Consider the following 26,634-nt stretch of genomic DNA (forward strand, 5'->3'; position numbering starts at 1 on the left):
TCATCACATTGAGTATGTCTAGCCTCGAAAAGATATTCCTCAGGCTCGTCAGGATGTCAATCTTAGGTGTCCGGTGCAGTAGGTAATGACGTTGCATTACATAATCACGATATTCGGATTTAATTCAGGGGAGATTTGATTTACGAATTTGTTTTCCCCACCCTGCCCCTGACAGCACATGGCAACCGCAGCATCGGGTTCGCGCTAAATGAGGCGAGACGCGGTGCACGAGCCTCCGGAAGGGGGCCGCGTGAACTGGCTCCCGACTTCCCGCTCATGCATTTTCTGGGATTCTTCTTCAGGCGATTCCAGAGCAATCTTGTTGCTGATCCGCATCTTGCCAGCGCCGTTCGGTTTTTTTTTTCTCTTTTTTCTTTTCTGTTCTGCAAAAGACGAGAGTTGTTACCTACTACGCACACATTTTTCTAATCTCCCGACTTCTTCTTCCACCTTCATTTGCTGCCCATCGCTTCTGTTTACCAATTGCCCCTATCTCGCCAACTCTTGCATGGGTCGTGGTAACTGACTTTGCGCCGTCAACACGCCGGCTCCCAACTTGCATTGACGCACAAGACACCACCAGCGGGAACCTGTGCGTTGACGGTTCGGTGCTTGTCCCGTCATTCCTGCCATTGACTTTTCCGATACCCACCCCAGCGGCCAAGCAAGCTCCAAGTTCCAACTGCACCACACACACCTCGCCATGGAGGAGCCACGACAGACCAAGCCGACCGGCATTCCTAGGCTCTCCAAAATACCTGTTCCTGGCCAAACAACATCCACATCCAAGCTTCCTGTACCGCGATCTAGTTCTGTACGAACATCGCCCTCGCGGGAATCCCTGAAACCCAGTACCACCACCGGACAACTACGCAATCCAAAGCTCAGGACCGCCGCCTCTCGCGATCAATTGGCGACGGCAGCCAGCTTACCTGTTCCCGTTCGCTCCGTATCATCACCCCATACCAGGACATCGCTTTCACACACGTCTGGAAATGCTAGGAATGCCGCGAACAAGGCCAACCCAGGCTTCACCCCCCAGCCCATGAGGCTGCTGAAACCAGGAGGACAGCCCGCGAACCAGTCCACACGCTCGACCTCAACTTCACGTGCCCCAAAACGTCAGCCTTCTCAGCAGTGGATTTCTGCCGCTACGGTCGACGAGCCGCTGATCGAGGAACCCGAACATACTGTGACTGTGGAATATGTTGGAGATGATGTCGAGTTGGAGTCTCCCCCCGATTCAGCAAAGCTACGACCTTCGCTTTCCGAAAGAACCATGGAAACCTTGTCTCGTCTACCCTCCTCGCCCTCGGTCAAAGGAAAAGCTGCGGCATCCTTCTTCGATGTCACTGGTAACGGCAGACAGTCGCCGTCACGACCTGGGAGTCGGTCCTCTCGGCCCGGATCGAGTCACCAGTCTGAGGGTTCAAGTGGCCATTCACGCGGCAGCAGACCAGGCTCTCGCGTGGGCTTGGATTCTCCGGTAACATCAACCTTCGGATCACGAATTGCCACCTATCAGACGACCGTCTCCACTGTTGAGAACATACCCCTACGTGGCAGGAGAAGCATTCAATCATTCCAGCTACACTCTGTCAAGACACCATCAAAGGGTGTCCGGACTTCGGTTTATGAGATCAAGTCCCCATCCACCATTTCCTTCCCTCGCACTCGCACGCCCAGCCCTGAGAAGCAGGCCCCGGATGTTGCCGTATCACGGTTTGGCGCAAAGACCGTGGCTACCGGTTTGAGGAAACGGCAATCAGTGAATGGGCTGATGAAGAAACCGTCCACACCTGCACTCCGCAAACAGCCGTCAACTGAGACAACTAGAAAAGCCTCTTCAGCATCGCAAATGTCTTCGGCCACTTCAAACGAGGGGACGCACCCGTCTGGCGGCTCGGTTGTATCAGGAAGCACTGCACTCACAGCAGATTCCGGAGATTCCACCCCCGGACAAGCATACCGCAAAGCTTCGTCCGCTCTGCGTGAGCAAATCGCCAAGGCAAAGGCTGCGAAGCGAGCTGCTGCTTCACAGCAAGCATTTTCTGAGCTTGGAAATAGTCTACCTGAGGAGCCTCCTCTGGTGCCGACTGACAACAGCTTTGACTTTGGCTTACACCATGACCCCTTCAATCAGCACCGTGATGATAAATCGCAGGAAAAGGTGCTGCGAAGCCGGCTGGAGACAGCGAGGACCAGTGGTCGGCTCAACATTGCCGCCATGGGTCTTCGAGAAATCCCAGCTGACGTTCTCAACATGTACAATCTTGAGTTGGTTGGACAATCTAGCGGTGCCTGGGCCGAGAGTGTTGATCTCACCAGGTTTGTTGCTGCTGACAACGAGCTGGAGATGATTGCCGAATCTGTGTTCCCAGATGTCGACCCCCAGGAATTTGAGGATGATGAGGATAGCCAAGGAAATATCTTTTTGGGACTGGAGACATTGGACTTGCATGGAAACATGCTCATTTCCTTGCCGATGGGGTTGAGACGCCTATCGTTGCTCACTTCGCTCAATCTGGTAAGTTTGCACAATGCAGTCGAGATATCACTTGGTCCTTTGCTGACGACCATTCAAAGTCTGTCAACCGACTGGCGAACAACTCGCTCGAGGTTATATCTCAGATCACCTCTCTGCGCGACCTGAAACTCGGTGGCAACCTTTTGTACGGGCCACTTGAACCTTGCTTCTCCGACTTGAAGAACCTTGAAATTTTGGATCTTCATGGCAACAATATTGCATCGTTGCCTACCAACTTTGGCAGCCTTTCTCGTCTTAGGATTCTCAACATTGGCGAGAACGGTTTCGAGACTCTGCCTTTCGAGACGCTTGCGGCCTTGCCCCTGACAGAGCTAATTGCACGCAAGAACCAGCTGCGCGGCACACTCGTGGAAGAGCAGGTGCAATCGCTTCCAACCCTTCAGATACTGGATGTTTCTTCCAACCAACTAGCGCATATTTGCTCGACGGGTCGCTCGATTGCCATGCCTGCTTTACACCAGCTGTGTGTTTCGATGAATCGCCTACAGTCGCTTCCCGACATTGGGAACTGGGCTGCTTTGCATACCATTGCGGCTGACGAGAACAGCATCAATGCTATCCCTGAAGGATTCACCAAGCTGTCTCAGCTTCGCTCTGTTGACTTTTCTAGCAATGACATTCGGGTCATCCCTGCCGAGATTGGCCAGATGGAGAGTCTTGCCATGCTTCGGCTGAGTGGTAACCCTTTGCGAGAGAAGAAGTTCAGTACCATGAGCACCGAGGAGATGAAGGAGATACTTGCTCAGAGACTCGAGCCGCCCACAGATTTTGAGACGCAGCCCGAACCTCAGCTTGAACCACGGCCCGAACCCCACGTCGAAGCTCAACCTGAACCCCCAGCCGAGGCTCAACCTGAACTTCAGCCTGAACCTCAAATCGAACCTCAACCTGAACTCCAAGCCGCCCCTCGGGTTGAACCCCAAGCCCAGCCAGCTCAAACTGATGGTGCGGAAGAGACGCCTGTCCCGCAGGTGACAGGGCCTGTTGCCTCCCACGACGACGCTGACGACAGTCGCTCCGATATGGACGATTTTGCGACCCCGCCAACGTCTGCGCCGGCGTCCCCTGCTCGATCACGATCTCAAACCATCACCGGACAAATGTGGCCCGTTAAGCCCGGCGGCGTTTTGGACCGGTCCAACACCGAGTCATCCTCTCTGCACCCCCTCATCAGCTCCAAGGTTGCGGCCAGCAACCAAGTCAAGGAAATCCAGCTCCACCACAACCTGTTTACCTGCCTCCCGGAATCCCTGACCTTTTTTGCCGAGACGATGACTGCGCTGTCGCTGGCTCACAACCAGCTGGTCCAGGAATCCTACCTGGGCGGCGCCAGCGGCAACGAAAAGATTGAGCTCCCAGCTCTGAAGGAACTCAACCTCTCGCACAACCACATTACCGGTTTGGGCCCACTGGTCGCCCATCTGATGGCGCCGAATCTGGAAAAGGTCGATGTGAGCTTCAACCGGATCTCTTGTCTGCCGCCGGGGACGACGCTGAGGGATGCGTTTCCCGAGTTGGTGGTGCTGCACATTTCGAATAATCACCTGGTGGAGCTGGAGCCGGAGTCGATTAGGGGGATGAGGGTTGTGGATGCTAGTAATAATGATATTGCGCATCTGAATCCGAGGATTGGGTTGCTGGGGGGTGTGCTGGAGAGGTTGGAGGTGAGCGGGAATCGGTTTAGGGTGCCGAAGTGGAGTGTGCTGGAGAGGGGGACGGAGGCTACGCTGCGGTGGTTGAGGGGGCGGGTGCCGGTTGCGGAGATGGGGGAGGCGGCTAGGGGGGAGGGGGCGGGGGAGGAGGTTGATTGACTGTTTGGAGGGTTCAAGTGGTTTTCTGTTGTGTGGTTTCTGATGGGGGTGCTTTTTCCGGTGGGGGGTTTGGTGGGATATTATTTTTAACTCTGGGCTGCGAGGTTTGTCTTGTTTCTTCGCTTCTCACTCGCGGCTTGCTGTTTCTTGTAGGTTATTTGCTAGGGCTCTCTTTTTTTTTTCTGGGGCCAAGTATGTTTGATACCATTTCTTGGGGGTTGTTTCTACTGGGTGGTGGCGGTGTGTAGGGAGTGTATTTAATTGTGTATCATTACCTTCTGTCTGGGCTGGTTTGTCTGGCTTGTCTACCCGGCTTGAAGGGGGATGGGGAGGGTAAGCTTTGCGGTTGAGGCGTGCGTTATCTGCTGTGACGTGTACGTAGGGTAGGGTAGGGTAGGGCAGGAGGGCAACGAGGCATTTTCAACATTGTCGAAAAGCTTTGTGAAATCTTGTTTCTTGAAATCAGCTCGTGGCTTTGATCGTGACACGGGATGGCGGCGCCGAGGGGGGGGGTTGGGTTTGGGTTTTGGCAGAGGCGGGTTGTGATGATTTGAGTTTTTTTGTCTTTCTTTTTTTTTTCCTTTTAAGTAGTTTTGCAAATTTGACAACGGCCATTGAGACCCGACACGAGACGAGGCTTACCGCCAGAACACGAGACCTATCACCAGGACGACAATCATCCCTAGCTGAAAACATGATGGAACCCAAAGACATGATCGGGGTTGCGGTAGGGGCTGCTGTTGGCGACCTACTGGTTTGGTTCTTGACCGGAAAGATTTCTCAACATTTTAGGGAGGCGAGAGGCGAAGAGAGGGTCAAGGGCCCGGGGGGGGGGACAATTTGAGGGATTTGGAGGCAATGACGGCAGCGACGAGATCAACGGGACGATGGGACTGCCAACACCCGAGAAGATGCTTGAAGTGATACCGCTTAGAAGGTGCTGAAGATACGAGGTAGTTTTGGTAGCAAAAATACAGGATGGAGTACAAGCCAAATGTCCTTCCCCGTCTTCAAGCATTTAATATTCACATCATGCTCCCTCTATTCTATTGCTCTTCTCTGGAGTACCGTTTATTCAACGGCCGTAGAGAAGAAAAGCATGACACATAACCCTAACCCCCACACTTTTCCCCCTTCCCCAAGTTCTAAACCCGGCCCCACAATAATTACCCCCTGGTCGGTGCACCCTTGTATCACCCCTGACGCGCCACGGTGTGCAACTGCTTGCGCGCCGGACGGACCACCAGCCTCCAAAGTGTCCCTTTGCAATTCAACGACGACAGACAATCACCACCACCCCAACCCGCGCGCTCATTTTGGCATGTCTCCCCGTTCCAATCAATCCTCCCAATTCCAATCAACTAACAGTTCCCTCTCTAATTCCAGATTTCCATTTTCTACCCTCCTTTATCTTATCAAGCAACAACTTTCCTTTCAAAACGAAAACAATGACGCGCGCCCAGCAGACCATCTCCCTCGCCTTGTTGGTGACTTCGGTACGCCTCCCACGACCTTGCCAGTCCCATAAACGATTGCTGACAAATTGTGTGGTGGAATAGCTCTACCTCTCCCTCTACTTGGGCTTGATCCCCTTACCAGCTGTTGTTCAGGACGAGATTATCCCTGTGGTGAGTCCCCCCCACCCCTTTTTTGGGTTATAATGTGCGGTGGGTGGTGGTGGTGGTGGGTTAACAAAGTAAATAACAAGCTCCCCTTCTGGTCCCTCGTCACGTTTGGCGCCTGGCTGCTCTTCCGGCTGGGATGGGGCATGCTCACCTTCAAGGACACACCCGAGGCGTACGCCGAGTTGATGGAGGAGATTAAGCTGGCCAAGGCGGATTTGAGGGTTAAGGGGGTGGATGTTGATTGAAATGTGGCGACTACAAATAAAAGGATACGGGTGTTGGGGGGGGGCGGATGGGAAGAGATAGGAAAAAGAAAAAGATGATAATACAAAATGTATTGTGAGATCCAAGCAGGCAAAAGCTTACCAAGCCTCCCTCCCGGGCTTGGTTACGAGAAACCCCGAAAGGTTTTACTTTGACAAAGACTCGAACGAACGCCTCTTGGTACCTACATTGTAGGGCCTTACCTAGGTCGGCGCCGCGACTCCCAATACTGCTACGCCATTTGGCGAGAGCCGGTTTGGGAGTCTTGTTCGGTGCGGGAAGGTGTGGTGCGCTAATACTTATACCGTGGGAGCAGCTGTTATAGCGGAAGGTGCGTCGCAGATAAGGCATGTCACGAGCTATCATTTCATGCTACAAGATGCTGATAAATACATGTGTGTTTCTGGGAACAACACAGCTCTGGTGCTGTCTCCTGCTTTCATGATGTCTGCTCCCCAGCAAGCAGAGACACCACCGTCCGTACAGCGATAAGAGGATCTTCACCTCCCTGTACAAGCTCGTCAAACAGCCTCGGTATCCCAGACAATTGCCCCCTTTTGTCATGTTTACGCCCTGTGATTTTTTGTCAGTCACTAGTCGACATTCGCAGGAGAAGAAAAACAGAGAACTCACACTTCCCCGGCATCCCCACCAAAACCCCAATATCACTCCTCGCCTCCCCCGTCCAGTCGAACTCAATCTTCCACATCACCCTCAACCCCGACACCTCCCCCTCCCCCTCCCCCTTTCCATTCAACACCGGAACCTCGAGATCCAAGCACGTCTTCCCCATATACGGGAGCAGCTCACCAGTATCATACCTCTCCTCTTCCTCCTCCCCGTCCCCCTCCTCCTCATCCTCATCCTCCTCGCCCCCCCTCTTTCTCACCCTATTCCTCTTCTTCCTCTCCCTCAACTTCCTCACCATCCCCCCCAACCGCCTCTTATCCCCCACCTCCCGTTCCAAAACCCTCCAAACCTTGGCCCTCTCCACCCCCACCCTCACCCACTCCCCCATCGCCCAAGTCAACACACTAATATTGTTCCCCAACCCACTACTCGCCACCCCGCCATCCCCCAGCCCGTCAACAATCCTCCTCACAAACGGCCCCAACTCCCCCTCGGCCCCAGCCGGATCCATCCTCGGCACCGCAATCCCCGTCACCCCCAAAGTCCTGGTATTAACACTCATCTCAATCCTCGCCGTGAACAACCCCCTACAAGGCTTAGCCGAAGCAACAGTGATAAAATGCTGCTGCACCAGCGGCTCTTCTTCTTCTTCCCGCGGCAAAGGGAATATTTGAGACGTAAAACTTAATGGTGTGAACGCCCGGAGAAAAGGGAGGGATTCAGCTGCTGACATGGGGAGAGGGTGGTGGGATATGATCGGTTTGTCTAGGTTATCCGGGGTCGGTTCGGGAGGAGAAGAAGAAAGAGGCTTGCTGAACGGGAGGAAGGAGATAGGGTTGAGCGCCGAGGCGAGCCAGTCATCTGCTGGTGTGGGGAGGGGTTCTTTCTCTGGGGGGAGGGCGTGCCGCCGGAGGAGGGAGAGGATCTCTTCTGGGTTTGGTGGTGGGGAGGCTTCCTTTTTGGCAAGACGACTTTGCCTTAGGCGCTCGTTTTCTGCTGTGGCGAGGGAGAGGTCTTTTTCTAGGGAGGCGAGTTCTGCGTGGAGGGAGTTGAGGAGGTTCTTCTTGTCTGCATCGGGGTCGATGGGTCTTAGGCCTCGTAGTTCCGCGGTTGTGGGTTCGGGGGGTGCTGGACGGGGGCTTTGCTGGCCCTTTTTGCCGGGGGATGGGGGCGGTTGGTGGGTGGGATCGTCGAGCTGGCCTGGTTCTGCTGGTCGAACGGGGGGCTGTTTGAGGGGGGATGAGCTCTTGATTCTCTCCGCTAGGGCCTTGCTTCGTTTTGGTCTTCTAGACGGGGTGTTGTGTATCCCTGATGGAGGCGTGCTGACTACGGGATCGGGTCGTTCGGGGGTTGGCGGGAGCTCTGGTTCGGGAACTACAACCTCGGGGAGCACGCCGAGGGGTGGTGATCGCCGGAGACCTCGGCGAGCAAAGGGGTTGATTGCTTCGGCAGCCTCCTCGGGTGCCGGGGGTGGGAGTGGTCGTGGTACGGGTCTTGGAAGTGCGCTTTTCGCTTTCGGTCGTCTTGCTGGTGAACGGAGGCCCTTATCCTCCTCGCCTACGTTGGCTCCGGTGTTCTGACCCCTCTCCTCTGCTGATGTCGCATCCCGTTTCGCGGACCGTAGGTCGAGCTGCTTTCTAAGCGCTCGTGTTAAGCCCCCGGTGCTATCGGGGGTCTCGGCGGACAGAGGCGCACTTGGTGATACTTGCGACTCGGGCTGTATCTGAACAGCGGTTCGAGGTGAGGTTCTCCTTCTCTTGGGCGCTGAAGTTTCCATGGTGGCGTAATTCAGATGTTGTCTATCTAATCATGGTCGCATACAGGTTTGGCGCGAGAAGACAGTTGCGGACGCGTCAAATCTGCTGTGTTGTGCTTGCACGCTGGGTTGATGTGGTCGGGATGTTGCTTTGCGCTGTTGTGCTGGAAAATTGCCAAGAGCTACGTCAAAAGGCTGTCTGATGGACTAAATGTACAGCTACTGTATCACGGGTTGAAGATTTGCTGAAAAGGCCTAGTGTTTCTAATAATATATAGGCTACTGAGAGAATATGAAGTGCTGTATGCCTCAGGTCAATTGACGCTTTCTTCGATTACCATATCGCAATGGCCGCCATGGCAATGTAAACACTGATGTTGAAGCTCTCAGACTACACGTGACCTGACACGTGCAGTTGTCAAGGTGGATTATTTGCTCTTGACAGGTGATCCGTGCTTTCCATGACGTTAGCGGCATGTCCTCGGCACAAATTCTTGAAATCCGGTGTCCCGCAGCGCAATGGACCCCTGCCTCGACCACAATTGAAATCTCGTCCGATAAGTAACCGTTTTCTCCCCCAAAGTCCCCGGGTGCCTCTCCCAACCGCCAACGCTTCTTTTCCTCCGCTTCCTGCAGCCTTCCCCAAACTTTAAACTCGCACCACACTTCAAACTCCCCCCAAAAAAATGCGGAGATCCATCTTCACTGCGCAGCCCGCCGCGCGCGCTATGAGCCGGGCCCTGAGCAACCAGCCCACCCGCCGCGCATTCGCTTCCACCCCCGCGACCCCCATTGAGCCCTCCAAGGAGCAAGCTCACCCGATCGGCCCCTTTTACGAATCCGTCCTCCGCACCCCCTCCGGTCCCTTCCCCAAGGTCAAGCCCGAAGAGCCCCCCGTCACCTCCCAATCCAACCCCAAGTCCATGCCCGATCCCGCCCCCGCCCCGGCCGAAAAGCCCCCCGCCGAAAAGGAGGAGCCGACAGAGAAGCAAGCCCCCGCCGCCGAGGAGAAACCCTCCACCAAACCCGCCCCCGCTCCCCCCAAGGAGGAGAAACCAAAGCCCTCCCCCAAGGCCGCCGCCGTCGAGGAAGAAAAGCCAGTCGAGGCCCCCATCGCCGAGGAAAAGAAGCCGTTGAAGCGCACCCGCAAGCCACGAAGCACCGGAACCAAGTCCGTTGATTCCTCCCCCCATTCTTCTTCTGCTGTTTCTTCTGCCCAAGAATCACCACTTTCTTCCTCTTCATCATCCACCACAATTCCTCCAACCCCCAAATCCGGCCCCAACCCCGCTATCCTCCTCCCCTCCGACCAACCGCCAACCTCCTCCTCGAAAGAAGAACTCCCTTCTAACACGGCCTCCGAACAGAACTCCCAACGCGCAAGAGTAATCTTTGGCTCCTCCCTCGCCGGCCCCGCCGAGCGCGCCGAACGTCTCGCCCGCATAAAATCCGAATCCCGCCTCATCAACGGTGTCCTCGTGCCCCCAAAACCAGAAGAACCAGACAATTGCTGCATGAGCGGGTGTGTAAACTGCGTCTGGGATCGGTTTCGTGACGAGATGGAGGATTGGGCTGCAAAGTCCAAACTTGCGGAAGCGAGGATGGAGGCTGCGACAGAAGTGGGTGAACAGGTCGGGGTTACGCAGGACAGTATAGAGAGCACAAATACTACTAGTACTACTATGGAGGATGATGGCGGTGGCTCGGTCGCGAATTGGGATCCGGATGGGAAAACAACTAGAGATCTTTGGGATGAGGAGCTGTACAAGAACGTGCCGGTGGGGATTAGGGAGTTTATGAAGCAGGAGAAGAAGTTGAAGGAGAAGCATGCTAGGGAGGGGACTTTGGGGGGTTAAGATTGTGGGTAGACGTGTGATGATGCTGTACGATATCAGGAACTGTTTTTTCCTCCTTTTGTCAACCCTTCTAGAGAGAGTCCCTTGTTATTGGTAGTGGCGGTGGTTTTTGTTTGTTGAATACCCATGGAAGTTGCGAACTGTTGTAGATCTCATGGCCAAGTTGCGGTGGGAGGTATGGGTAATTTTTATATTGACGCGGGTTGCGCGTCTTTCAGTTTTGTGGCCTCAGTTCATCGTGATTCTTGAGGGGGGTTGCTATGTATGTCCATTGGAGGCTGATGTCGCAAGTCTGTTTATATATATCCAAGGCTTTCCCTGAACTGGCTGCTGTCCTCCAACTCATCGAACCCATGTCGTAGGATCAACACCCCATCTATGACCTCTCCGTCCCCGTGTAATCATCCCCAGACGCCATGTCCCCTTCTGTCAAAATCTCCAAGTGATGCTCAGAAAACTCCCGCTGGCTTTCCCCATTCTTCCGTTACTCCGTAGGTATCATCACGGGAACACAATGCTATTTCTGTTTTTTTGGGTATTTTTCTCTCTTTTTTTTTGTTGTTGGGTTGCTATCATCCCTGTATTTAGGCCTGAGACTTCTTGGCCAAGGCAGCAGCAGCATTGGCATCGTGCTCGTCAATGTCAATAGCCTCCCAGGGGTAGCAGATCCACTCGTCGCCGACCGTCCTCGCGGCCCAGTAGCGGCCGTTGGTGACATCCTCGGGGAGGGTGCCGCGCTTTTGCTTGTCCTTGTTCTATTTTTCTGTCAGCCACCATTCACTTTACCTTCTCAGTCAAAGGGAAACCTTACATGAAGCACAAAAATTCCAAACTCAGTCTTCTCATCCACACCGAGCTTGGCCCTCACCTCCTCGACATCCTTCTGGAGCTCCTTGACGGCGTACTCGAGCGTGGTCCTCGTGTCGTCCACCTCGTCCACGATCAAGATGCGCTTCCCGACCAGGTTCTTCATGGAGCCCAGCGCCGTGAGGTCGAGCCACTGGGTGCGCGTGACCTTGTGGCCGACCTGCTCGACAACCTGGTCAGCCGCGTTGGGGAGCTGCTCGTACAGGGACAGACCGATGGCCTGGATCGGGATGTTTGGGCTGCCGGGCTGCTTGAGGAAGGAGCGGAGGATGCGGGCGGGGACGTAGCCGCCTCCGCCGATAGCGATCATGAGGTCGGGCTTGAACTCGGAGAGGATGGGGATGGCGGACTCTTGGCAGAGTTTGTGTACCTTTTGGGGGAGGGCATGTTAATGATGGTGTGGGGTAGTGTGGTGGACTGGGAACACAGGGTAGGTGGGCGGGTAAAAGAACGGGTAGACTAACATCGTTGTACGTGACGTAGAGCTTCTCGACCATCTTGACTGGTTTTCTTGGGTTTTTTGTGTCGGTGTTTGACCGTTGATGAGGGTCCTCTTCGGATACTTGGAAGGCAATGGTGGGGGGATTTTATAAGTCGCGGTTTCAGGCGGGGTTATTTACGACGCTGCGATGATACCCGATAAGCGAATGCTCTTCTCTCTTTCGGGACGTGGGAATTCACACGAGGGGGATAATATTCACAGTTTTCAAAAGAAGGGAGAGGGAGAAAGTAAGAAATTATCAGTCAGAAAGCATGCAAGAAAAAAAGTTTGGATCTGAAAATCAGTTGAACCCCACCCCACCAGGGAATGGGATTGTTCCAAAAAAAATTCTGGAACCCCGCAGTCATCCAAAACGGCTTTCCCCCCGTCCGCCATCCCGCGCGCTTTTTTTTCGTGGTTGCTTGAGCCCAGGCCAGGGGTCCCCAGATGACGATGTTCCAGAATGCGCTAACGGGAAGCGGCAGGTGGGTTTCAGCGGGACCTCTATATTTACGGCCTCCAGGTTATACTTTCACGGCTTTCTAACCTCATTAGGTTCAACATTGCTGATTTTACCCGTTTCTCCCCACAATGCAAACCGCAGGTAAATTTGCGTGCAGCTTGTATGGCTGTAAGACAGTGCCAGTCGTTCCTATAAATCGATGCTAAGTTAGATTTTTGAAGGTTTTGAGTGAGGGTCTTGATATTACGGCGGTGAAGGTGTAGTGGTGAGGGGGTGGTGGTGGTGTTTAGTGGTGGTGGTTACAAACCCTACCCCTCTGTTTAACCCAGCGGCTCCCATTAATGAAATGGGTACATTTTCCTGCCTTTTTCTACATAATTTCTGGTCCTGGAGCATGCGTGCGTCGGCTGAAAATGAAAGGCAAAGTTCTGGAAGTCAAATCGCTATGTTCATCGATGCAAACTGCAGCAAAATCGGGTGTGTTTGGTATCGCGCTGCATTTCCCCAAGAGGTTAGAGGCCACAAAAATATAATCCGTAGACCGTCGATATAGAGCTCCAGCGTTTCAGCGGCAGCTGAGTGGGTAAGCGGAGTTCGCCGATGACCTCTGTTTCAGTCTTAACATATGATGGTGATGGTAACATCTTTCACTCTACCGTTTTCCGCGTCGGACAGAACAACCAACTCATCTCCCGACGACTACTTTTCCACAAGAAAAAGTAGCATAAAACCCAGTTCGATAGCACCAGTCCAGTATCCTTTGACCAGAGTCTCAACGAACCAGAAAAGCACGGTTATGTCAATGAGAGAAGAACTCGAGATACGCCAAAGACGTTGTTCGAGATGAGTGGGAAGGAATAGTTCCATCCCGTAAAGTGTACTGATGCATACAGCAGCGTTGTAATGCATGAGTACGAGCTCTCCTTCCATGTCAGTCGAGAAAACTTGATGTCGCCAACATGGGTCAATGGCAGAAGATCATAAGCGGATGAGAGGGCCATGACGATGTGTAGATTTCAAAGCACATTTTGATCTGAAGTCATGTTTAAAGTCCAGAGGGGTTAGTAGATAACAGTGCACTATTGCACGCCGTTTCTCTACAGCTAAATCTATCCCTCGAGTTGCCTTCCTACGCCTCACAACTTCTGAATATCATCCCGAGTGCCACTCTCCTTGGCCCCAACACGGCAACACCATCAAACAACTCACGACAGACTCAGTCGTAGCCCCCATTAACAATGGCGGCTCCACCAACACCGGCAGCCACAACCGACGCAACATCAAGACAATTTCTCACCAACGTAGAGGTACCAGACTGGTACACCGACTCCTTCATGTTCAGCGCCCACCGCCCCGTCACTCATTCCGTCAAGTTCAGTCATTTGCTTCACAATCTCTTCTCTGTACCACACTTTGCTCTGCCACTCGCGTTCTTACCACGACCTATGGTACGTGTAGACTACCTCGCCATTCTTGTCCAGATTCTGGGGCCGTTTGTGTCGGGTATTTATCTGGGATATTATTGTGAGGCAAGGCTGCAGACGGTCTATTGGTCAATAGTATGAGTTCCTTCTTCACGCATCGGAGGGCTGAGGCTGATTACCCTGGCCCACAACAGATTGCCGGTTTATCGGTTGTCACAGGATTCATCGTGGTGAATCCGTATCTTCAGTCACCAAGATATCTGATTTTGAGAACCATGAGCTTCGTAGTGACTGGTTTCTCAGCCCTTGCTCCAATAACTCACGCTGCTGTCATCTTCCCATATCACCAACTTGATAAGCAGGCTGGGTTGAGACACTACTACATCGAGGAAGGTATCGTCCTGATCGGCGTTGTGTTCTGCATCGTAGGTTGCCCCTGTGTAACGGGCGAGCCGACGAGTTACTCACCATCACGTGTTTCTAGACCCGTTGCCCGGAAAGATGGAAGCCCGGAGTATTTGATTTCTATGAGGCATCGCATCAGATATTCCATATTTTGATTGTCCTCTCCGCTGCGGCGGTGCATTTATATGGAATTAGGAGCGCGTTTAGATGGAATTGTGAGTACCCCCAGATGCCCAGCAGAAACTTCACTGTAGCGAAGAAGGTAACACTAAGTAGTTAAGGTACTTATAATCCCAGCATTTCTCAAACACCATCCAAGCATTGTATGGACACTAGATGGACATGATACCAGCATTAAATGTCGCAATCCCAGCCTTGAATGTCAGAGTTCCAGCACTGAATGTCATAATCCTAGCATTGAATGTTACAATCCAAGCATTTAGCAATTTTAATCCTAGCATCAACGTTATATAACATATCTAGCAGCTATCTTTTTAGGCCCTAATGATAGTAAACATTACCCCTTGACTATCACCTTATAGCGCATTGCTACTATCTCCCAAAGCACCGAGGATATCAAATATGCCTCTCGGTCTTCCTAGTAGGTATCCTGCTATCCATAAAGGGTTAACATCATGAGCACAACTCTCTACCGCTTCCAGAGGTATCCTTATTTTCTGCCAAGTCCTTGAAATAATAAGCATACCTCTCGATCCTTTAGAACAATATCTCCCGCAGTTTTGCAGGCATCGAAGAATAACGAACACTCCTCTTGACAATGTTGAAAATGCCTCTGCAATCTTCACATGCTATCGAAGAAAATGAACACGCCCCTGACTGACTGGACAGACAGGCATTCTGCTATGGTAAAAGGCCTTTTCACCTAGTGACATGTCACATTGGGGTATGCTTCTGCTCAAGTTTCATATACTATGTTGGTTGCGTTATCAGGATTAGTCGGCACCTCTCTTATGATTTTTGGTAAGTTATCAGGAAGCATTCATAGCTCCACAGCTGAGGCTGCTCCAACATGCATCCTTAGAAAGTAATGCATATGGTAAACGCATGAAACCTTTAAATGCGAACGTATCTCACCATGTAGATGTACCGTCGTACCCCCACCTCTGTTACCTCACCCTCCGTTACCCCACCTACCTTGACCAAGCTCCCCTCCACTCTCCAACTTTACACATCTCACAAACAATCTCTCTTCAACATTATCCTCAACACCCCCTTCGTATTCCTCCGCATCACAGTCTTTTCTCATTTCACCATGGACGAAAGAGCCTCCCTCCCCGTCTCCCTCCCAGTCCCCAACCCAACCACCTCCTACTGGCACACACTAACCCCACCTCCCCTCACCCTATCACCCACCCACCGCTCAACCCCAGATCTCCCGTCTCGATGCGACACAGTAATCATCGGCTCAGGCATCTCAGGCGCAGCAATAGCTTACAACCTTCTCCAATCCCATAATACAACAACAACAACAACAACAACAACCTCCCCACCAAATATCCTCCTCCTCGAAGCCCGCACCCTCTGCTCCGGCGCCACAGGCCGAAACGGAGGACACACCAAAGCAGCCTCCTACCGCACCTTCCTCTCCCACATCTCCTCCCTCGGTCTAGACCAAGCGATCAAAATCGCGAGGCTAGAGCACAACAACATCAAGGCAGTGCATTCATTCGCCAAGACCAACAATATCCAATGTGATCTATTTGAAGGGGATACAACAGACGTCATCTACGACGCGGCGCAATGGGACGAGGCAAAAGAAGCGGTGCACAAAATGAGGGAGGTTTTCCCCGGGGATGATCCAGTGGGACGGTATATTTTGCTAGGGAAGGAGGAGCTGGAAAGGGACTACTTTGTTCATGATTATGATTATGAGGGGAAAAGAGAGGAGGTGAGAGGGGGGGTGAGGTATGCGGCCGGGGGGTTGTCGGCGTATAAGTTTGTTATGGGGCTGTTGAGGTCAATAGAGGGAAAGGGGTTGAATGTTCAGGCCGAGACGGGGGTTAGCGAGGTAAAGAGGGATGGGGAAGGGGGCGGATGGGTGGTGAAGACGGGGAGGGGGGAGGTGAGGGCGGGGAGGGTGGTGATGGCTACGAATGGGTATGCTGCGGGGGTGATGCCGGAGGTGTTTCAGGGGGTGGTTGTGCCGTTGAGGGGGCAGATCACGGCGCACAGACCTGGGAGTAAGATGGCGAAGAAGGGGTGTTTGGACACGACGTATAGTTTTATTTATGAGGGGGGGTATGAGTACATGATTACGAGGCCGGAGGGGAGTGAGCTGGAAGGGGATGTCATCATGGGAGGGGGGCTGGTGAGGGGGGAGGCGGAGGAGGGGTTGAGGGAGTTTGGGGTGAGTGATGATTCGGGGTTGAATCAGGGGATAAGTGAGTATTTGAGAGAGACGACAGCGAGGTATTTTGGGAGGGATTGGGGGGATGATGATGCTGAGGGTCGGATAAGACAGGAGTGGACTGGGATTATGGGGTTCAGCCCGGATGGGTTTCCGTTTGTAGGGGAGGTTCCGAACCAGAAAGGGCTATGGGTGAGCACCAGCTTTCAGGGACATGGGATGGTGCTGTGCTGGATGTGTGCGGATGCTTTGGTGAAGATGATGAGAGGGACGGAGGAGGAGGAGCTGAAAAAGTGGTTTCCGGACATCTTTAGGATTACGGAGGAAAGGCTGAAGAAGAGGTTCAAGGGGAGGCTGAGTTGAGTGATCATAGATGGCCACTTTACTTCAGGCAGATACATCATGGTGTGAATTGGAATCGGCATCTGTGATGAGGGTCTAATTATGTATCGTCCGAGATTGGAGCGCTTGGGTTGCACGAGATCTATGCTTTGTCCATGGAGATAACGCGGAAATATGAGATTGGCGATGATCATTGCCTGCCCCCATTGGGCCAACCCCACTCGATCTTGGCTGCCCCATTGAGCATTTTCCCTCACATCGAGTTTGCCGTTGACTGCTGCGGGATAGAAATAAATCGCTAGTTTTCCCCGTTTCCCGCCGTTCTGTCCTCGATGATGATATGCACCGCTCCAGGTGCCCGGGTCCGGCACACACAGGGATGATGCGCCGGGATTCTCGCAGCCGGGAGCCGAGCATGTGGACTTGGGTCCATCTCGGGCTGGTCTGCCCCACTCTCTTCAAGCGGCACTACCCTTGCCAAGACAAGAAGCACTTAACCAAACTGCTGGGACAGAGGGGGAAACTCACCGCCATCCGTTGCCATCTGACCTTTTGACCTGCTGCCTGCTTTGTCAAGGGCACAGGGCAGGCAATGGTCCATCTTCACCGGGACATCACCTCCGACTGACCTCACCATTCATTTCCGAAAAAGTGCATAGCCTGGGCTGCTATTAAATGCCATGCCAAGGACCCCCTGGTGGCCAATATGTACCGCTCCACTCCCGCTTTGGGACCAGCTCACACCCTGACCCCATCGCGGCTGCAACATTGCACCAGAGGTCTGGTAAAAGAAAGAGGAACCGCCCCCCTACTCCTACCCCGGCCATCTGATTTTCTAGGTTTTTTTTTCCAGCTTACCACTCTCTCGGGTCCGTCCCTTACCGAGTATTTCGATCTAGCCTATCCCCTGACTTCATCCCCCTCTCTCACACTCGCGAGTTGGCTTCCCCCACCACACACGCATCATCTGTCACCACCACCATGACGAGTGCCATACCCAAACCCGACGTCGCCATGTCACCAACAACGCCAAAGACAAAAACAAAACCATTATCACCAAGACAGCCAAACCGAAGCCCCCCTCCCTTCAGGCCCTCCACATCATCAAAAATGACAATCGAAACACTCCTCTCGCAAGATGAAGACGAGCTGCTGGCCGCGGTATGCACCGACTCAACAACAGGATTCTCGCTACTAGCAGCAGCGACATTGGAAAAAGGAAAAGCGAGGGCGGCGACGACGACGACGACGACGACGACAACATCAAACGACTCAGCCCCATCATCCCAAATCAGCCCACGAGGCAGCCTCAATGAAAGCCCGACTGACTCGGCCGCCAACCTGGCGATAGAGGATATCGACAGCGTCAATTCGGATAGCTACCCGGCTTCGATGACGAGCTCGATCAAGGCTCATGTGTATGAGGGGGGGTTGAGATATCACGCGTACAAGAGCGGGAAGTACGCTTTTCCGAATGATGAGATTGAGCAGAACCGGGATGATATGAAGCACTCGATGAGTTTGTTGTTGATGCAGGGCGAGTTTTTTTATGCGCCGGTTAAGGAGAGGTTGGAGGAGGGGGCCGAGGTGTTGGATCTGGGTGAGTTTTTTTTCGTTTCGGGAATCAATTCATGTACGGCATGACCTCGGTCGAAGTGGCAAAGGCAGGCAGGCTGGATGGATGCAAAGGGGAGAGTTATGCTCCAGGAAGTCAGCGGTTGCTTCAACAAGGAAGCAAAATCAGACAATTCGTGGCCAGCCGGCTCCAGATTCATGTCGTCCATTCATGATGCCCGCTGTGGGCAGTCAAGCAACCAATCTTTCCTGTCCGTCGTTGCGACCAGTCATGTTTCACGAAAAAGAAAAAAAAAGAAAATGTCGAAGCTGACCAAGCTGTGTGTTACGGCAGGTACCGGAACGGGCATATGGGCAATAGAAGGTAAGTGGCTCAAAAAGTTTCCTTTGATTCATTGGTGCGGAGACTTGCAGGAACGGTAGTCGTCGATGAGTGCACACTGCAGAAGCATACTCACATGACAAGGGCAACCGCATCAATCACTTCAGAAAACACTGCTGACAACTGACTTTCGCTAGTCGGCGACAAATACCCAAACACCACAGTCACCGGCATCGACCTCTCCCCCATCCAGCCAAACTACGTCCCCGAGAACGTCCACTTCTTCGTCGACGACTTTGATGAAGAATGGGTCGACCCGGACGACAAGTACGACTTTATCCACATCCGAAATGTGATGCACTCCGTGACGGATACAAAAGCGCTGCTTTCGCGGGTGATGCGGTAAGCTTGGATCCCCCCTCCCACCTTCCACCATCTATCTGCATCTAACCCACCCCTGCTAGCCACCTCAAACCAGGAGGCTATATCGAAATCCAAGACCTAGACATCACCCCCCTCTCCGACGACGACACCCTCACCCCCACGACCCCCTACGCCCTACGGGATTTTCTAAAATACATGGCCGCCGGGCTCGCAGCCCTGGGCTCGCACATGCACGCCGTCCACAAACTACCCGATGAGCTCGAAGCGGCTGGCTTCGAAGACATCAAGAAATCCAAACACAAAGCGCCCATAGGGATGTGGCCCAAGGACAAGAGGTTACGACTTTGCGGGTTGTTTTTGAGGACGGCGATGATGGACGGGCTGAGGGGTGTGAGCCAGAGGCCGATGGCGGCGTTGGGGTGGACGCCGCTGCAAATTGAGATGGTGTTGGTCAATGTGAGGAAGGCGTTGATGGATCCAAAGGTGCATGCGTATTTTACTTTTCATGTCATCTATGCTAGGAAACCGCTGCAGGCAGGAGGGGGTCCTGGGTCTGATGAACCATGACGACGTGAGGGGCCTATCCATCTGGAAATGAAATACGGCAAGCGCCACCGGAACTGTGTAAATAGGTGATGAAATCAAAGTATATTATCCATCATGCTGATTACATTACACACACCAACACTCTCTGCCCAACCGAACACGGAGACAGTGAACTGAGGCCTCAGTATCTACGAATCGCCGACTTGCCCCAGGAAACAGGAAGGTGTTCACTCTTATAAGAACTAGAGCACGGTCCTGCCTCATCCGCTTGGGCTGGGACTCCTACCAGCGGGAACTCGTCCACCATCGACCTTCCCATCTCGCACTCTGCGCAAAGGCGGTATGCTGATGGTTGCCGTACAAAGACATGCCGAATGTACTGGCCACATTCACAGCAGTGTTCACTCATGGCCAGTGGTGTTGTTGCTTCTCCAGATTCTGCTGTGTTTGATAATGCGGGCGTGGGTGTGGGGAAGAAAGCTGCTTCCCAGTCTGATGATGATGCAGGGGTTCGCACCCCATTTGAATACGATGAGGCAGGTGTTGGCAACCCTGCGGAAGATGGGGGCGAGGAGGCAACATCGGTTCGGGGCATGGTATTGGTTTGGGAGGTGACATTACTAAGTTGGGAGCTGTCGTTGGCTTCGGAGGTGCTATCACCACCACACATGGGGGCATTCATGCCGTTGCTTGTCCCGCTTCGAAGACCAAAGGTTTTGGCTATGACTTCCACCGCGGATTTCGACACAACCACAATGTCGCCATCGTCGGGCGGAATACAGATGGATAACTCTGTGGATGGCAAGGCATTGGTGAAGAAAGACTCGTGTGGTGATGATGACGAACTGCTCTTCCCCAGGTCATCTCGCAAATCTGCAAGCCGCTTTTCTAGGCAGTTGATGTACTGCTGGTTTTGGCGATTCTGGGCTTTGAGAGCGTGGATGGTTGTTTTGTTGGAATTGACTTGCGCTTCAAGAATGCGGATGCGGTTCAACGCCGTTGTGAGGGGGGCGCAAGAGAAGGGGCTTGAGGAGGGGAATGTTTGGGGGACTGGTGGGTATGGCGGTGGTGATCGTACCGCTGGTGTAGATTTGCGGTTGGAAGTTGCCATGACGCCTGGCGCCAATGGTAGCTTGATGAGAGTGGGTTTGGGAAAGATTTCCTGAATGGAGCGTCAGTTTTGAGTGAAAGATCAGTGCCTGCATTTTTGTCTTGGATAGGTATAGCATATGGTCAGAGAGAGTACGTCATAGTGATTGATCTAGATCGGTATGCTTGAAACTTTGCATACAGCGTTTGTTGCTTGATTAAGGGAACGTGCATAGGTAGGTAGGTACCTTACTCTTTTCACATGCATGTTTCAAGTCCATGATCACCAACTACTGGCTGGCTCTTGGGATTGTTTCTTTGACATCATTTCACTGTGACATCAAACACTCAATGGTATTTAAAAATGCAAAAATGGCACACAACATCCACCATTCAGCAACAAATAATAGTCATCCAGCCGGAGGTCACAGCATAACATTCGCACCAGAGCTCACAACACGGCAACCAAACGATCATTATAGGCCAGCGTCAACCTCATTATCCCATTGCATCTCAAAGACGATGTAACTGACCCGGAACCACCCATCCACATCATCTCCCAAGCCCTGATGTCGCCTTTTCGGAAGATCCAGGAGGGCTCGGTATTTGTGATTTCAAGGATGGAGTTGATGGGAATGAGATGGAAGTACTCCCTCCTCTTGCTCCTCCCAGTCGTAGCCGATCGCAACCCGGGTGCGGAGTTTTTATATCTTCGTGGTCCACCGATTTTCGAGAGGGCGCAGAAGGTCCCAAAAAGAGGCTGGAGATAAGGCGGATGGCATTCATGCTGGGCCGGTTGGATGAAAGGTGAGGTGTGAAGAATTCTGTCGAGGTTTGGAGTTTGGATTGGAATGCAGGTTGTCGGGGAGACTGTGCAGACGCTCCAATGCACTGAGGAAGATTGGGGGTAAGGTTTCGTATAGGCAGGGCAAATCGAGAGAAGATGTCGTTGGAGCAGGAACTCGATGAAAGCGAGGGAATGGCAGAACAAGATGACACTAGTAGTAGATTCCCGATGGAATATTCGGCCTTTGGAAGATATGCCTGAAGTGAACGGTGGATGTGGAATCTAAGTCGGGAAGAAGGCAATTAGGGGAGAGCTTAGACATGTGGTGGAGAAATACCAGTTACTTACACAAGGTGTGAAGATAGTCAAAGAAAAGATTAAGGCAATGAAGGAATGTAAATAGCAAAATAGCGTCGAGAAACTGCAGTTGCGGGCATCCATGAGGTGCGGAAATCAAAGCATGTAGTTGGGTAGGTGTCAAAGAGTTCCCATTAGCTCTTGTGAAATTATCAACAAAGGTCAGACGCCTTTCTGAAGGAACACAACCATAAAGAACCACCGTATATCCGCCTGTGGAAGATTATCTCCGCGCTCTACCAATCAACACCCCCACTCCCATCCACCGGGCGGCCTTCTCCGTTTGCCAAAATCCCGAAACTCCCTGTTCAAGCCACGGCTCGAGCTGTCCCAACAATCGTCTCCAGTCCGCCATGACAGAGCTGCTCGACGGGACCTCTCTTGGTGTGACAGAGGGGCTGTCAATTCCACCACGGGCGCTATCCCTGGTTGAATACTTGTCAGGAGATTTTGAGCGCACAAAGCCTTTTCTTGTGTCCGCAGCGAAGTCCACATCTAGGGCCTTTCCAATCGCCACGAGGTCGGCTCCAGAAAACGTAACTATGGTGCGGTCTGGAAGGATCGTGGAGGATCCGGGCACTTTCAGCCGCTCCCCAGTCAGGCGCTCTTCGATATCTTTGAGGATCATAGCCTCGGCCTCGGTGTCAGTAGGATCGGAGAGGATCGGCTGTAGGTAGTAGGAGGTGTGGCCGGTATTGCAGTCGAAAGAGCTGTAAATTCGAGCTTTAAGCTCGAAGTTTCCGAATGGGCTGGGGTTGCGATTGGGCATTCTTTCGTAGCGGGGCATGCTGCCGTCTTGCTTTCGAGACATGTGGGAAGATAAGTTGAGGTAGGATGGCTTGACTTTTGCTGGTAACAAAGGTTGGCATGTTGGTTGGTCACACAACTCGGGTTCTCTTTGTTGACGGGAATGAGTGGGCCACTTACCGATATGATCTCAAGTTATAAGAGAAAGACTGATAATTTTTAGCTTGTACCAGCGGGAAGCGTGATGGTGGTGAACTGAAGAATTGAAAGCCGAGCCAAGGGGAAGAATAGTTGTAGTGAGAAATCGGTGGGTGGTGCTAGTCGCCCACGACAGAGTGAATCTCGCGATAAGAGAAAGTCTTTGGATGACAGAAATAGCAGGAAGCAACACAAAGCCAAAGCAAAGGTTTTCCTCAGAATACAGTCAGATAAATCCACTAAATATATAGCCAATGCAGTTCCCCTTCCTCCGTCTTCTTGACGTAGAAACTAAGGTACACCTCACTAGTTAGCTGCCCCCTCGAACCCCCCTCCCCATCCTACTTATCCATCCCAAAAGCCCTCCTCAAAACCTCCAACACCCCCTTATCAACAACCACCAACCCCCCCTCCTCCGGTTCAATCTCCACCGTCCCCCCAGATCCAACCCTCGGCAAAAAAACCCTCAACTTCCCCCTCTTTCTCCCCCCCGCCCTCAACTCCCTAACCTCGGCCTCCAACTCCCCTATCCGTCTCCGATCCCTCATATACTGCCCCTCCAACTCCTTAATCCACTTCCAATCTCCCTCCCTTTCCTTCTTCTCCTCCCTAATCCCTTCCTCCAGCACCTCAATCCTTTTCCCATCCCGATCGCCCTGCTCCCTTAACTGCGTGATCAACTCTCCATTTCTCACCGCCAACTCCCCCATCCGTCTCTGGTCCGTCTGTCTCTGCTCCTCCAAGAGAGTCATCTGAATACGCTGCTCACGGTGGCAGCGGATATGCTCGATAAGCTGGTCGTCAGCCTCCTCCACTTTTGCCAGGAAGGCTTCCCACAGCAGTTCCTCTGTCGGGGCGGAACCTGGTGGTGGGGGCAGGGAGTAAGTTCTGCGGGTGTTGGCTTTGTCGTTGTCGTCGTTGTCGTCGTGGAGGTCGCCTTCGTTGTAGAAGTCGATTAGACACTCAAACGCTTCTCGTCGGCTTTGAGTGTCGCTTTGTTCATTGTTTGGGCCGTGAACGGGATTTGTATCGTCGGGCGGTGTTGTGTCTTTGAGGTTGTCGGTCGTTGAAGATGCGGCTGTAGTCGCTTTTGTTGTGGTTGTTGGGTCGTGGTTCTCAAGCTCGGGGCTCAACTTCCTCTTCTTGGAGGGGGGTTGTTCTGCCGAGGAGGGCATGTCTGCGACTTTTGCGGGGATTTGAGGGTACGGGGTGGTAATAGTATGTGCTGTACGGGGAAAAAGAAGCGGATCTCTTGCCAGCGGGACGGTGACAGTAAGGTGAAAAAGTCGCAGTGCAAATGGCCGATAGCTGGTGCTCTATCGACTACCTTACCTACCTGGAACGGTGAGTCAAACATTTGAATCTGCCAGAGCAAGCACAGGTATGCACAAAACAATTTGCTCTTTCCCCCGCATAGGGCGTAAGGGACTGCAGGCTATGATGTTTCATTCGACACTGGGTATGTTTTGGAAGATCTGTGCATGATCGTTATTCAATTGCAAAGTAGGGAATCCTGTGAGAGCCAGGTAGATACTGAAAGGTCGAACATACTGTCCCAGGCAGGCCTTTTTGTAGAGCTCTGAGGTAGATAATAACAGGCCAAGATTATATGACATGAGTTGAATGAATCACAATAAGTCACTTTGCAACTCGTTAACTCTGTTTGTCTGGTGACAAACGCTATTGTGACATCCACATCTTTGAATAATGGCGTGCTTGACCAGTCGATGAATCATTTGTTGATCAAGTTACTGTGATGCTATGGGTCAGTGACGTTCCATCCAGTCAATATATGTGTGGAGAAAGAACTGTCATGTTTGAAAGTCGTTGAGTCGTAATACTGGTGAGAGAAGCCATAATCATTTCAGAAGCTGCTACAACTGAGTTTATGACACCTTAATCCACACGTCATGAAGTTACGCAGCTTTGAATATCTCTTGACAATCTCCAAGATATTTTGCTTATGCGGAAAGGCATCTCAAGCATGTTAAATGGGGTATTGGCTATCTCTTCAGGCCTTAAATTTGTTGTAGTTTTTCCTTTTCTGCTCCCTCACGGCAGCAGGCCTACTAGGTAAGACACAGGGTTCAACTTGTCTCACGTATGAAAGAGCACCGATTAATAACTCTGAGTATTGCGGTCATCCCTCACAAGCCTGCAAGACTATTCTATCAACATATGAATGCTACGTGAGCATGAGGTCCGCCCATCCCTAGTGGATAGAAAAGAAGCAAAATGATCTACTCGGCTACAACGGGAAAGGCAAAGTGACAAGCACGGTCCGCTCGCGTCCATCCGGATCTTCGTGCATTCGCGAGGGCAGCTTGGCGAGACAAGTCAGCACCTGTCAGAGGGGTGTACTGCATGGCATTATTGCATCATTTTGCTGCAGAGGTGCGGCGTATGTACAGTATGTATATCATTGTTAGGATGCAAAAAATAGGGGTTCTAGGACCAAGACATTCTGATCTTGAATTCTCAGCTCTTGCAGGGAGTTTGAGACAAGACACGGCTTGGGCACGGGCCGTTGACCAGGTTGATTGGATGTGCTGCAGCTTTCTTTTCTTCTTTTCTCAACGCCACTGTTTCTCCTTCCCAATCTAGATCGAGGCGTGTAGCAATGTCGACTTCGCGAGATATACTCTATAGATATTTTTCTGCCTTCTCCCTTCTCCTGATCATGAATGAGCGGTATAGGTATCTTGACCAACTGAAGAGAACATCCATAAAGGGCAAGATGGGGCGAATCATCTGTGCGGTGCCAGTCACAAGTGGTCAGATTTCACAGCCGAGCAACCGAAGCTGGGCCCGAAGCATGGCCCGAAAGTACAGCCAAGAGGTGTAGCAGTCTGGAGCTGGAACAGTGCAATGTAACTAAAAGTTCCCAAGAATTTTGTGGTGGAGAAGGCTTGTTTAGCTTCACACGGCCGAGTCCACAAGCGCTATTAGCCGGTTGACAGTGTCGGATTCTTCGCTTCGTGTTTCGTTATGGCGTTTTAGTTTGCTCAGTTTGATCCAAGAGGCGACGATCTCCCAGATCTGTAGCCGTATCCCAGTGCGCCGACGTGATACCGGAGCTGGCTCCGAAAGGGTGTGTCGATGCATAAGAGGAAGGCCATCGGGCCGTCTCTCTCATGACTGCTACATGGTGTAGTAGCATACCATCCATCCGCTAGGTAGATCAACCACAACCCCGGGTCATTTTATCCATTTTAAGATATGACGAGGCAAGGACCAGCTTTCAGTCTTGAGCGGGGTATGGATTGATTGCCCATTTCGCGCGGATGACGGACGGGATAAATGCAGTCGAGCGGCGACACTGTTGGCTGCAGGTTGGAAACAAGGAGCCATTTTCGTGCCAAGAGGGCGTCCTTTGAGCAGCCAGATGGGAACCAGGCACGGACGAGACGGTAGGGGATCAAACAAACGTGGCAGCCCTGCGTGTCACGCTGGACGGGGAGACTTGAGAGGCTCACAAAGGAAAGGTTGATAAAACAGAAAGCAAAAAAAAGCTTTGACGGGAGAGAGGTGGGTGTGGTCGGTGGGGAATCACGCTATTGTCAGTTTGGGCCCACTCCCCCACTGGGATGCCTGTCAGCTTGTGGAGGAGTGCTCCATTATCGCGACCATTGGCTCGTGGGGAATGAGGGGAGGGGGGCCTTGGGGGAGCAGCCGGGAGCTTTCCCCTCCAGGGGTATCCATCCTGCAGGTCATGAAGGGATCCCCATTTCCCCATGATACAAGATGACCCTCCCCAGCGACTGTCCCCTCTTCCGACCTCCTGCGATA

At 52.5% G+C, this 26,634-nt stretch overlaps 10 protein-coding genes across 10 annotated transcripts; 5 read left to right on the forward strand and 5 right to left on the reverse strand.

Moving 5' to 3' along the window:
* Positions 1 to 703: 703 nt before the first annotated feature.
* On the forward strand, positions 704 to 4,359 carry QC763_403240 (uncharacterized protein; the record flags this gene model as incomplete). The annotated part of the gene is made up of 2 exons (XM_062911955.1): positions 704 to 2,527; positions 2,587 to 4,359. 2 exons carry the CDS (start codon positions 704 to 706, stop codon positions 4,357 to 4,359), a joined length of 3,597 nt encoding a protein of 1,198 aa, XP_062765734.1.
* Positions 4,360 to 5,607: 1,248 nt separating this feature from the next.
* On the forward strand, positions 5,608 to 6,285 carry QC763_403230 (uncharacterized protein). The gene is made up of 3 exons (XM_062911954.1): positions 5,608 to 5,855; positions 5,919 to 5,987; positions 6,068 to 6,285. The coding sequence occupies exons 1-3, from the start codon at positions 5,681 to 5,683 to the stop codon at positions 6,181 to 6,183; spliced, it is 360 nt and encodes a 119-aa protein (XP_062765735.1). The 5' UTR covers positions 5,608 to 5,680; the 3' UTR covers positions 6,184 to 6,285.
* A 296-nt stretch (positions 6,286 to 6,581) lies between these two features.
* On the reverse strand, positions 6,582 to 8,655 carry QC763_403220 (uncharacterized protein; the record flags this gene model as incomplete). The annotated part of the gene is made up of 2 exons (XM_062911953.1): positions 6,582 to 6,821; positions 6,882 to 8,655. The coding sequence occupies 2 exons, from the start codon at positions 8,653 to 8,655 to the stop codon at positions 6,688 to 6,690; spliced, it is 1,908 nt and encodes a 635-aa protein (XP_062765736.1). The 3' UTR covers positions 6,582 to 6,687.
* A 465-nt stretch (positions 8,656 to 9,120) lies between these two features.
* QC763_403210 (uncharacterized protein) lies at positions 9,121 to 10,709 on the forward strand. Its single transcript, XM_062911952.1, has 2 exons — positions 9,121 to 9,805; positions 10,019 to 10,709. The coding sequence occupies exons 1-2, from the start codon at positions 9,321 to 9,323 to the stop codon at positions 10,488 to 10,490; spliced, it is 957 nt and encodes a 318-aa protein (XP_062765737.1). The 5' UTR covers positions 9,121 to 9,320; the 3' UTR covers positions 10,491 to 10,709.
* Positions 10,710 to 11,074: 365 nt separating this feature from the next.
* HPT1 (hypoxanthine-guanine phosphoribosyltransferase) lies at positions 11,075 to 12,372 on the reverse strand (the record flags this gene model as incomplete). The annotated part of the gene is made up of 3 exons (XM_062911951.1): positions 11,822 to 12,372; positions 11,302 to 11,727; positions 11,075 to 11,245 (listed from the first exon to the last, which is right to left on the reverse strand). Exons 1-3 carry the CDS (start codon positions 11,852 to 11,854, stop codon positions 11,075 to 11,077), a joined length of 630 nt encoding a protein of 209 aa, XP_062765738.1. The 5' UTR covers positions 11,855 to 12,372.
* Positions 12,373 to 15,215: 2,843 nt separating this feature from the next.
* QC763_403190 (uncharacterized protein) lies at positions 15,216 to 16,861 on the forward strand (the record flags this gene model as incomplete). The annotated part of the gene is made up of 1 exon (XM_062911950.1): positions 15,216 to 16,861. Exon 1 carries the CDS (start codon positions 15,233 to 15,235, stop codon positions 16,859 to 16,861), a length of 1,629 nt encoding a protein of 542 aa, XP_062765739.1. The 5' UTR covers positions 15,216 to 15,232.
* A 1,656-nt stretch (positions 16,862 to 18,517) lies between these two features.
* QC763_403180 (uncharacterized protein) lies at positions 18,518 to 19,788 on the forward strand (the record flags this gene model as incomplete). The annotated part of the gene is made up of 3 exons (XM_062911949.1): positions 18,518 to 18,779; positions 18,935 to 19,139; positions 19,202 to 19,788. The coding sequence occupies 3 exons, from the start codon at positions 18,518 to 18,520 to the stop codon at positions 19,686 to 19,688; spliced, it is 954 nt and encodes a 317-aa protein (XP_062765740.1). The 3' UTR covers positions 19,689 to 19,788.
* Positions 19,789 to 19,848: 60 nt separating this feature from the next.
* On the reverse strand, positions 19,849 to 21,024 carry QC763_403179 (uncharacterized protein; the record flags this gene model as incomplete). Its single annotated transcript, XM_062911948.1, has 2 exons — positions 19,849 to 20,829; positions 21,010 to 21,024. The coding sequence occupies 2 exons, from the start codon at positions 21,022 to 21,024 to the stop codon at positions 19,849 to 19,851; spliced, it is 996 nt and encodes a 331-aa protein (XP_062765741.1).
* Positions 21,025 to 22,123: 1,099 nt separating this feature from the next.
* On the reverse strand, positions 22,124 to 22,711 carry QC763_403177 (uncharacterized protein; the record flags this gene model as incomplete). Its single annotated transcript, XM_062911947.1, has 1 exon — positions 22,124 to 22,711. The coding sequence occupies one exon, from the start codon at positions 22,709 to 22,711 to the stop codon at positions 22,124 to 22,126; it is 588 nt and encodes a 195-aa protein (XP_062765742.1).
* A 475-nt stretch (positions 22,712 to 23,186) lies between these two features.
* QC763_403175 (uncharacterized protein) lies at positions 23,187 to 24,020 on the reverse strand (the record flags this gene model as incomplete). Its single annotated transcript, XM_062911946.1, has 1 exon — positions 23,187 to 24,020. One exon carries the CDS (start codon positions 24,018 to 24,020, stop codon positions 23,187 to 23,189), a length of 834 nt encoding a protein of 277 aa, XP_062765743.1.
* Positions 24,021 to 26,634: the final 2,614 nt, after the last annotated feature.

This window comes from Podospora pseudopauciseta, chromosome 4 (genome assembly GCF_035222475.1).
Source record: "Podospora pseudopauciseta strain CBS 411.78 chromosome 4, whole genome shotgun sequence".
Lineage (NCBI taxonomy): Eukaryota > Fungi > Ascomycota > Sordariomycetes > Sordariales > Podosporaceae > Podospora > Podospora pseudopauciseta.